The sequence below is a fragment of the Terrapene carolina genome, unplaced genomic scaffold, assembly GCF_002925995.2.
Source record: "Terrapene carolina triunguis isolate 2854851 unplaced genomic scaffold, T_m_triunguis-2.0 Scaffold552, whole genome shotgun sequence".
Taxonomy (NCBI): Eukaryota; Metazoa; Chordata; order Testudines; family Emydidae; genus Terrapene; species Terrapene triunguis.
Genome location: NW_020664903.1, coordinates 229,915 through 241,696, shown reverse-complemented (window position 1 = coordinate 241,696; position 11,782 = coordinate 229,915). Strand labels below are relative to the sequence as shown.

General features: G+C 47.8%; 1 protein-coding gene across 1 annotated transcript; it reads left to right on the top strand.

The window, feature by feature from the left end:
* The first annotated feature begins 461 nt into the window (after positions 1–461).
* Positions 462–11,063, top strand: PI16 (peptidase inhibitor 16). The gene is made up of 6 exons (XM_024212189.2): positions 462–683; positions 5,301–5,519; positions 6,378–6,487; positions 7,464–7,552; positions 8,516–9,247; positions 9,654–11,063. Exons 1-6 carry the CDS (start codon positions 531–533, stop codon positions 9,791–9,793), a joined length of 1,443 nt encoding a protein of 480 aa, XP_024067957.2. The 5' UTR covers positions 462–530; the 3' UTR covers positions 9,794–11,063.
* Positions 11,064–11,782: the final 719 nt, after the last annotated feature.

Below are 11,782 nucleotides of genomic sequence, written 5' to 3'. Positions count from 1 at the left end.
TAGAATTATAAGTCCTGCATGTCTAGTGTCGCTGCTTGTTGTTAAACAGCTGCCATGTTCTGCCCCAGAGGTGGCTGCATTTCAATGGCAGGTGAAATGATCCCTGTGTCTAGTCTGTGTTTCAGTTTGGAAAACATTTGGGGATCCTCTGAAAGGAAAGGGGAGGGAGTAATTACATAAGTAATTATAGGACATCACAAAGGGTTATATTAATGTTTAAATCTGAAATTACAGCAGTAGCAGGGCCCCAAAACGGCACTCCTTCGATTGTGGAAAAAATTAATACCAGGATTTCACACACATGCTAGCTCTCAGGGAGTGGGCATTGTTCACTCATTGGCCCCTTAAGCAACATTCCTTTTTCATCAGTGACATTACATGGGTGTGTTCCCTGTGGCTCTGAAATGTATTATAATAACGAGATAAATTTCCTCCCCTAATCTCAGGCTTTGGGTGTTCCTTGTTTTGGGAAGTGCTTTAAATCTATCTGCCAGAGGCATGGGCTGCTAAAGCCAGAACCGACTGCCACAATGCTGAGCTCTGGGCTCCCTCCCTTTCTCCTATTGCTCACAGCTGTGGAGCTGAGCTGGTCCCTTACAGATGATGAACAGAGGTTGATTGTGGCGATGCACAACCACTACCGCTCCCAGGTCTCCCCTCGTGCTGCAGACATGCTGAAAATGGTAAGTGTCCCATGGGAAACCCAGGGTCTGATTGCAGTGGGATATCTGGGGTCTTCTATATCAGTGTTTCTCAGTGACCAGTCCGTGAACTGGTGCCAGTCCCTGAGATTTCCCTCACATAGTTCATTAAGGCAGCGAGCCGGTCCCTGATATCAAAAAGGTTGAGAAACACTGTTCTATATGATAGAAAGGCATGGGATATCTGGAGGTCTCCTGTGTGATAGGAATCCTGTATCTTATTGAATAGCTGAGGGTCTCCTACATTTCTTCTTAAAATAAGAGCAGCCTTTGTTATGAAATGTACTTTGAAAGTTTAAGTTCATAAATGTGATTGACTCTAGCTGGAGATCCAGTGTAAAAATTGTTTCTTTTTCCCTCGTAGCAATGACCGAGCTACACACCATGTGCAGTAAATGTCATGGCTGTAGTAAACAAATTTGCAATGAACAAATAACCAAAACTTAAATTCACCAGCCAGAGTGATGAAATCCCAGCTGAGCTCGGAGAACTCTTCTTAGTGTTGCACTTGTGATTACTGATGGACTCTTTTGTCTATAGAATGGAATATAAAATTGAACCTCAACCATTGATTTTGGCTGTGTAGATATCTTAATACTAACCATCTTTCATCCAAGGTGCTCGTGTATGTTCCTTCTCACAACACCCCTGCAGAGTAGGTCTGGCGAAACAGTACTATCCCCATTTTATAGATGGGAAAATCTAATGCATGAAGAAGCAATATGCCCAAGGTCATATCGTGTGTCGGTCTAAGCTACAAATAGAGGCTCATTCTTTCGGTCCCTGCTCTAACCATAAGAGGATGCTGCTTCTTGTATTAGACCCCTTGATTTTTAGTAAGATGTCTCTCCACATCTGATGAATTACTTAATGTTTGTAAAGTGTTTTGAAGAGGGAAAGTGCTACAGAAAGTGCAAGGTGTTGATATTTGGACTGCATTACCCCTTTGGCTAAAGACAAATTTGCAGCTGGTTCTTTATCATGACTACAGTCGGTCGGGGATTTTTTGATGAGCACTGAAAAATGTCAATTTGTCAAAACCAGAACTGTTCACGAAACAGGGTCAATTTTGATGACTCTCGTGCTGCCAAAATATTTGGAGGGGGAGGAGGGAGGAGTTTTCATTTTTTCAAATTTTCATTTTGAAATTTTAGTAAATTTCAAGTTAAAAGAAAATTTTAAAAAAGTCAAAATTGAAACAAAATGTTTCAAAATTATAAAAACGAAATGGTTCGATTGACCCAAACCAATTTTTTGGGAGGATTTTTGGTATGTGAAAATTGTTGAGATTTTGATTTTTCATCCTTTTTTCAGGATGGGAAACATTTTCAATATCTCAGGACAAGAAAACCATCCCCTTCTGCCCCCAGCTCTAATCATGACCTGATTATTTTAGGCCTTGCCAGCACACACAATTTGCACTGATTTAACTAAACTCGTTTGTGTAGACAAAACCCAAGTTAATTTGACACTATTTTAGTTCAGGGGTGAAATTTTTAAAAAGCACCTAGGTCCCATTTTCAAAAGGGTCTTAGGAGTCTCAATCTCACTGAAAGTCAAAGGGACTTAGCCTCCTAAGTGCTTAATTCATTTTTTTAAAATGAGGCTTAGGGCTTGTCTACACAGTGAGGTAATGTGCTCTACTGGGGTGTGATTTCTAAAACACATTAGTGTGTTGCACATGAATTGACCCTGCTGGTGCACTTTAATGTAGTGCTGTTTGGGTAATGATAAAATCCCCCAAAAAGTTTTCTAGGGTGAGCTGAAACTTGGAAAGCACAAGAAGGGTGGTCATTGAAAATGCTTCAAAGACATTATTAAGTAGAATCTGACCTTAATTGACATAAATATTGATAATTTCAAAGACAAAGCCAAGGCCAGATCTGAATAGAGAGCAACTACCAATGAAGGTAGTAAACACTTTGAGGAAGACATACATGAAAAACGGATCAAAAAAAGGGGCAAGAATCCTGCCAAGTCCTCAGTGGGACCCTGCACTTTCTTGTGTGACATCTGTTAGCAATCTTGCTCCTCGTGGATTGGACTGTACAGCCACATGAGAACGTGTGATGCTGTGATGTCATCGTCGGATACGCCAGCCAGCCATACAGTGCTGTCTGAAACACTAAAGTGCACGAGGGAACCTTTAGTGCGCACCAGCAGAGCCTATATACAGACCAATTAATACTCAACACATCAGTGCGCTTTAGAAATCAGACCCACCGTGTGGACAAGCCCTTAGGCTCTTAACTCATTGAAGCAATTTTGAAAATGGCTTAATGAAGTATGCTGCTGCTTATTGTAAAAATGGGATGATGACTTAGGCATATGACAAATAAGAACATTCAATCCTATTTGTTTGAAATAAAAGCTTGAAGCCAGATTTGACTGCTTTGTTGCACTTTCCGCCTTGACTCAGATCCTGTCCTGAAAAACGTATTGATCTTGATTGTGGTTTACTCTGAGTCTTGCATTTGTCCTGAATTTACCATGAATAGATGTGAAATGCATACACCCAGGCTACATTTACTATTATAGAATTGGAAAGACCTGATGGCCAGCAGCAGCAGTTTTTCCCCGGCATGGTAAACTTTTGTAAACGGTTCAGCTTAGAAACAATCCCGTGAGTCTCTGATTAAACTCCCGGTGTCTGCATTGCTCATCTGGATTTCCAAGGACATTTTTCTTTTGGAAGAACCAGATCTCAGCTTCTGAGTTCACCTACTCCCGTGGCTAACTGCCCATCTGCAGTCACCCTGTGCTTGTGTTTGGGACAGCAGAGCTGGTTACCATGGAAATGGTTATACAATGGGCATACGCAGGCCAAAGCCTTATTTTTTTAATGAAGCAAATAACACAGAGGTTAGTTCTCTGCTTATGGAACCCGGCTCTCTGCCACAGGGAGGGGATAATGAGCCCCCACACCAAGACCTGCAGCCAACCCTCTTTCCAAAGCCACATCAGACACCCCCCCCCCCTTCCCCTGGCCGCCGCCCCTCTTATAAGTAAGCAGAGAGCAACTTGATAGAACAGTGACTGCATCTTCTCTGATCCTTGCCACCTACCCTTGGGCTTTGACACGTAGGAATCAGTGAACCAGGAATCATCCTCACACCAACTAAGATAATCACCTTCCCTGCAAAATACTGAGGGTTTCCCCATTGGATTACACCCTACTCCTGCCCCCATCAGCTGCTAAACCCACCTTCCTCACCCGCTGCTCCGTCCCTTTTGATTTTCGTGATCTTTCAGTGGGCTTGTATGTCTGGGCTCTCCTCCCACCTGCCCTGCTATCTCTGCTGGTTGGATTTCAGAGAAGCTGCTGCCTCCTTTAAAGAATGTAATGAAAGTCCAAGCAGTTGCGTCATTGTGTTCCCTTTAATGCTTCTCTTGTGCAAAAACTTCTCCCTCTCTTACCTAGCAACCGCTGCTAGGTAAGATATGGAGCTCAGCTGGACAAGGAGCTGTTGTCAGTCCGGGCACTGGAGGGATCACTTGGGAGGCAGCTGTCAGACTGAGTCTCCGGTCGAGTTTAAATGATGGGGTTACCAGATGTGTGCGCTGGCTCCTGCGCTCTGGCCTTACACAGCTGTTGAACTGGGCAGGTCCCGCTCTCCAGGCATTCCCACAGTTTGTCCTGTTCATTGTGGTCAGTGTTTCCAACAAGGGACCCAGGTCTTCTGGGTTCCTTTCCCAGCTTGTTGCCAGGTGACATTGAATGAGTCACCACGCTGCTCATTGCCTCAGTTTCCCCATTGGTAAAACAGGGATAATTCCTAACTGGGTAGGGGTGCTTTGAGATCCAGGGACGGAAGCTGCTGTAGAACTGCCCATTGACAACCAGCATTTTATATTCACGTTTGCCTGAGGCTGGTATATTCAAAGGAACCTAAAGGGGTTAGATACTGAGCTCCAATGAATTCCACTGGAATTTGAGCAGCTAATGCCCTTGAGTTCCTTTTAAAACCCCATCCTAAAACAGTTTAAGGCTCCAATCCAGCAGTTGCACCCCTAAAGGGGACTCCATCATCATCATGGCAAATCCCAGTAACATGGCCTCCTTGCAGATCAAGCGCCACCTGGATCAATCTCTGGCTAGATCCTCAAGGTGGTCTAGCTGGATATTCAGTCTGTGCCTATTACTGGCAATCTTATGGCACCACCAAAGCTTTTGATGCCCATGTGATCCCTTGTGGCGGCGTTCCTTGGTAAACACATTTCAGAATTCTCTGGTCTTCCATTGTAATAATACATACCCACCACGAAAGCTGCTGAAAGCAAGCCAGTGCTGGTGGGTGCAGGGTTCAGCTTTGAATATCCTCATTTCTGATCTTGTCCTGCTATGTAATATGGACCTGCCGACAAACATGATAAGAATCAGAAACGTCACTTTGGGGAGAGCCATAGACTTCGCCAGTGTTTGGGAACAGAACCCAGGAGTCTAGGTTCTAACCTCTGGCCCCACTGGATAGGGGACAGGCTGTGTGTGTCTCAGCATGTCAGAGGGTTTCATCCATGTGACGAAGGACTTGATCCTGATGGACAATCCTCACCCCGGCCTCATGCTTTATGATGGTGGCAGCTTTGTGTTTGTTTCAGAGCTGGGACCCCGACCTGGAAGCCTTTGCCAAAGCCTATGCAGCGAAGTGCATCTGGGGCCACAACAAGGAGCGGGGCCGGCGGGGTGAGAACCTCTTTGCCATTACCGACGAGATGGACGTGGAGGTGGCCTTGGACCAGTGGTACAACGAGCATGAGCATTACAACCTGACCACGTCCAAGTGCTCCGTAGGACAGATGTGTGGCCACTACACCCAGGTATCTGGCTACAGGGCATGAGGGGCTGGATTCCTGGGAGGGAGTTGTGCTTGGGACTTGACCCACCATAGAAATATTGTTTAGGGGCTGCGATACCATGGTGATGTGCCCCGTATAAGAATCTCAGTTGGACAGGATAGAATTGATTCTTATTCGGCATGGATGGCTCACTTGTGTGGGCATCATGAGCTGCTGTGATCATTACAGGCCTGCTGAACAGTTTCCCTTTAGGGAAAAAAAAGTCTTTAAAGTCATCTGTGTATTTTAATGCTGCACCGTTTGGTCACTCAGGAAGCCTGGTGTGGCTTTCAAGTCCCTGTAGCAGATGGGTTCTGGCCTCAGAACTAGGATCCAGGTCAAGCTCTATGTTTTGAACTCTCCACTACTCCAGTGTATTTGGATCTGGACTTTTCATTTGTCTTAGTATAAAGACAGGGGCCTCTTCCAAAATTCAGATCTGGATTATGAACAGCACCATAATTCAGGGGTACGTGGGTTGTGTCCAGATAGAGAAGAATTGTTGATGGGGGTCTCTCATCCAAGCACTAACCAGGCCTGACTCTGCTTAGATGTAATTCTGAAATGGTGTCCCCTTCATGCACAGAGTCCATGAGTCTGCTACAGCTCCTGGTTTGGGGAGTTGGTCCTTTAGCCCAAGCTGTAGTGGCTCATGCTTTAGCTTTGGAGGTCAGGGAAGAAAGTCCTGGTGACGACTGAGCTGACGCTGGTTGCAGATGACATACACGCTCATTCGTCTAAACCTCTTCTCACAGGCAGGGTGTCTCATGGTCTCCCAGCTGTGCTCTTCCTGCCTTGTGCTGACAGACGTAACCCTTCTCTCTTCCTCCCTTGCTTTAGGTGGTCTGGGCAAACAGCGAACGCATTGGCTGTGGGATGCAATTCTGTAAAACCCTGCATGGTGTCGAGGAACCTGACCTCTACCTGCTGGTCTGCAACTACGATCCCCCGTGAGTGCGGGCTTCCCAAGGGCTGCTTTGATTCCATCTTGGCCCTGTCACATCTACTTACAGTAACCTTCATCCCCAGGCTGAGAAGGAAAGTCCTTCCCAAGGCTCTGCTTACTTTGCTTTCAGGTAGCGAGTGGAAGCCAATCCCAATAAAGCCCTTTGTTGTCATTTTCCTGTGGCAACAAAGAGAGGCAGGTCTTGTAAATCCAGCCCAGGTCTGGGACAGAGGAGTCCTCGGTTTTATCTGTGGTGCTGCCATGGACCATGTGTCCTTGGGTGTGTCATGAAAAGCCACGTAGTTACAGGGCTGTAAATCTAGACTTGCTCCACATAGGTCAATGGAAGCACCCTGGGTTTACACCAGTGTCACTAGGAGGAGAATTTGGCTGTTAATTTCTCTGTGCCTCATTTTCCCCAGCTGTGATACGGAGAAAATGAGCTTGATTCTGCTCTCAGTCTGGTGTCATGCCACTGACTCCATGGAGTTCCTTGTGATGATTTACATCAGTGTACTTCACAGATGTGTATAGGGGGCTTTGAGGTCCTCTGTCGATGGGGCTGTATAAACGCAAGGGCTAACTATCAGAGCTGGTTAGAGTGTTCCCAGTCTGGTAACCTCTATGGAAATATGCATGGAAATTTTAACGGAAGAAGGCAAAATAAAACGATGAACGTTCAGGAAACTGAGGGGGTCCTATTTTGAGCAGCTGTAACATTAAGGGCCTGATCCAAACCGCTGCTGAAGTGAATGGAAAGGTTCCCAGGCTTAGGCTCAGGCCTCTAGACAGTGTTCATAAGCCCAGGTGCCATTAGTAGCACAGTCAAAGCTCCCCCCACTTTTTAAGTGACCCTTGATTTATATCTTAGCAAGATCTGACTTGAATGAAAAATCTCCCTCCTTTTTGAGATGGGGAGGGGATTCGTCCCCTCTGTTGTCATGGGCTGTTCTCTTTTCATCTGCATGTTCTGCTTCCAGCGGCAACGTGAGGGGTCGCAAGCCGTACAAGGAAGGACCTCCATGCTCCATGTGCCCCGAGGGCTATACGTGTAGGAATTCAATCTGTGGTACGTGAAGGGAACTGGAGGAGCCAGTGTCTCCACTGGACGGGCCAGAGAACTGGGGGAGGGGCAGGTTCCACCCATGGGACAATCCCCCTGAAAGCAGTGGGGTTAGCTTCTGAATGAGGTGCTACTCCAGGAGTAAGGGGACAGAATCTGGCTGTATGTGGGGATCCCAGCACTTCCTCAGCCCTGCCGGCAAAGTTCTCCCAGGTCTCAGGATCAGGATTCTAAGGCTTTCCCCGGAGGTGAATCACCTTTTTGTAAGTATTTATTAGTACTGTCAAAAAGGAGCTGGATTGGCAGACCTGGGACTGGAGTCCTGTGTTTATCTACAGAGCAGGCATAGCCTAGGCAGCAGCAAAGCAAGCTTCCCTCACACATGCTGCCTTGCCAATGTGCCTCATCCTGATCTGACGGGACCCCCCCTACCCTCTGCTGGGGTAGGTCATTTTCACATTCTGCAGCCCATGCAGTCCTTGGCATCTCTGCTGCAGACACCAATGCGTGGTGGTAGCTCTGTCCACTGGGAGCTCCCCCAGCTCGTTCCACTGTTCAGCCACCAGAAGACAGGAAAGACTCACTGTCCTCCAACCTGGGCCATATTCGTGCTGGTGACAGATGGGAAAGGCTTCCTATCCCATTAGCAACTACGTGGGCCCCTGCTGCCAGGAAATACCATTCCAGAGGGGTGGCGTTTTCCCACATCAGGTCTGAAAACAAATGAAATCTTGGGACCTGCCCAGAAAAAAGGATGTCCCTGCATCTGGTGGGCTACCTACTAAGCTCAATTCCCACCAAGGGGCAGAGAGAAGGGGGTGTTTCCCCGAGAGCCCGGTGAAAGTGCCTGCCCCTGCTTTCTCCAGCTCTCCTTTGCTGGTTTTCATTGGCACTGCTCGGGGGGCTGGGGCTCCGTTGGGCTCCGAGTGAAGCTGGTGGTAACCCACAGCCCTCTTTGTCTCTCATCAGAACCCAGTGTAGACTCAGAAGAGGCCTCTCCATCCTCTAGGACAACAAGGCCAAACCTCACCACTAGGCCAGCTCTTGCAACAGCCACCACTACCACGAGCCCGACCACTATCACTACGATAAGGCCAGCACCCACCACCGTGAAAAAAAGGCTGACACCCACCACCACGAGGCCTGCACCCACTACCACAAGCCCAACCACCACCACTACGTTAGGGCCAGCACCCACCACCACCACCGCCACAACAAGGCCGCCACCCACCACCACCACCACCACAAGCCCGCCACCCACCCGAACAGCAAGGCCCAACCCCACCACGGCCACTGGGCCAACATCCTCCTTAGAGCCCACCTCAGACCTAAACCTTAAAACATCTCCAGAAATGCAAGTGGACTCTGAGGAGACTGGTGCCCCATTAGTGACCACGGAGGCTGTGCTCTTTCTAGACCTGGAGTCGACCTTCAGCCCGACTGCCTCTCCAGAAATGGAGAGAGACTTGAAGGAGTCCGATGCAGTCTCTGTGAGAGCTGAGCCAGCCCTCTCCTCAGAGCCACCTCCGTCCTTCAGCCTTACAACTCCAGAAACCGATCTAAGCTTGGAAGATACCAAGCAGCCCCCACCTGCCCTAAAGCCAGCACCTGCCACTGCTAAGGTGACCTCCCTCCTGCACTTATTACCACCTTCCAAGGCCGCAGCGGGGCACAGCCTTGCTGTCCAGTCCTTCCTGTCAGGTAAGGCAGCTGTGGAGTGAGTCTTGGACGTAAAGGACATAGGCAACCCCTAAGAAACATAAATGCACTTAGCAGGAAACAATAGCAAACTGGCCCTCAAACTCCTTCCCCACACAGCACCGACCCCCTTCCCCGCACCTTCTCCTGCACTGTGTCCCCTAACATTATCAGGGACTGTCTGAGCTGCCTGGTTCATGAAGCATGAGCATGGATTTGGCCGGTTCCCCACTAACCCACGAGCAGAGTCACGAGCTGTGTCTTGCCTTCTGAGGAGCTCTGTGCTGCTGTCCTGCGCTATGCATTATCCTTGCCCATGTGGCAGCATGTCGCAGAGGGAGCAGTGTGAATCGGTCCTTTGCCTGTGGCTTCAGCTTTGACTCCAGGTTTCCTTCCTTTCTGCACACAGGTGCCAGAGAGACCGAAGAGCTGATGATGGGCCCCACAAAGAAAGACTTGGACCAGCAAAATGGTTCAGCCACCAGCAACCTTCTGGAGTTCTCTCTCTTCCTAGTGGCCGCTCCCCTGCTGACAGGCCTTCTGCTCTGAAGGGTCTGCCTCGACCCTCTGTGCTCCTATCCTCAAACTCTCCTCCAGTACTGATTGTCCCGCTGCCCTGCTGGGCGTGGGGCATATCAATCAGGTGAAGACCCCCTACTGGGCCTTCTTGCCACTCGCTATGTCCACTCCAATCCAGTTATACTCAGCAGTGCCTGGCAAACCACACCGGCCATTCTGTTACGCTAGCACTGCTGAGACCCCATATCCCTGGTTACCAATAAAAGGGAGGTAGCTAAGTTTTAAGTGCCCAGCTCATCTGTCAAAGGGGCAGGAGCAGCTGGGCGAAGAGAGGGGAAATTCCTTGGTGCCTCTTCCTCCCCGAGTTCTAACTCTAACCTGAAGTTCCATAATTCCTACTCCAGTCTGACTCAGAGATGGGACTCCTTAATACTGAAGATCCTGGATCCCCACCAGTCTGGAGGCCCTCCCCCTAACCGGAACCAATGAATGATCTACTATCTTTGTGGGACTGTAAGGTCCTTCCCCACAAATCCTATATGAAAGGCAGTGCAGAGACATGGATGGTACAACCCTATCTAAACTCCTCTCGCTTCCTCCACCAAATGTGTCTACAGTGCACATGCCCCTTCAGGAGAGCCAGGAATTGAACCCTGCTCATCAGTTTTGCTCGGTCCATTGCATGCATCCCATTCCAGAGTTACTCCATGTGGCATGGTTCTTATTTTTTTGTGCATGGGAAAAAATATTTCTGCACTAGAGAGGAAGCGGTGGCTCATTATAAAACTCCTGTTGGCATCCTCTATATTGTGTGGCATGACTTTAGACTAGCTTCTCTTGAGTACCTGAAGGGTACGACGTATTTCAAGTTAGATACAGATCTTGGCCTATGGTGTATGTATCTTATACACACAGTGGAACCTGACCCAGCAAAAACCAGGTGGCGTGGTGGAGTTCAAAGCAAATTCTGCTAGGGGTTATCCACTGGAAGCACAACTTACCATAGAGCAGCTTTCACTGTATGTGGCATTCATGTTTGTTTCCCCTCTGCGTGTCTGCTCCATGTATCTTACGTTTCCAAGAAAGGTGTGTTAACTACACGACAAGCCTCAGGTGGTCCAGTTAAGATCCAGTGGAAGGTGCCACTTGATATGAACCTTTTAGCAACCATAGCATCCCTTGGTTTTGCTACCCGATGAGGTGGGGACTGACGTGAATCCCGTAGCCCCTTAGCTACGAGGGACACTGTTTCCAATACCCCATGAGGTCCTGCTTCCAATAAACAGTGTTCTGAAATCATCATGCTGGAGTGTACCATGTTTCACTGAGTGGCGGATGGAGTCCTGTGGCTGGAAGCTTGGTAACTTGCATGTGAAAGAGTCTCTTGGCTGTTTTCTTAGTGGAGAGAGAAATGGCTTCTGTGGTCCCTCCCTTCTTTGCGGTAGTGCTAGGAATGAGGCAAAGTCCCTTATTCATTTCCTTCAGGATTCCCGAGCATTATGAGAGTGGGGGTGCGCACAACATGTAACGCAGTAGCTCTCAACCTTTCTGGATGACTGTACCCCTTTCAGGGGTCTGATTTGTCTTGCGTACCCCCCAAGTTTCACCTCACTTAAAAACTACTTGCTTACTTACAAAATCAAACATAAACATACAAAAGTGTCACAGCACATTATTACTGGAAAATTGCTGACTTTCTCATTTTTACCATATAATTATGAAATAAATCAATTGGAATATAAATATTGTACTTACATTTCAGTGTATAGTGTACAGAGCCATATAAACAAATAATTGTCTATGAAATTTTAGTTTGTACTGACTTCGCTAGTGCTTTTTATGTAGCCTGTTGTAAAACTAGACAAATATCTAGACGAGTTGATGTACCCCTCAGAAGACTTCTACGTACCCCCAGGGGTACATGTACCCCTGGTTGAGACCCACTGATGTAACTGACCTTCTGTCTATCCCTTTCTAAGGCCTCTGTTCCCACCATTTCTGAGCACCTCACAATCTTTA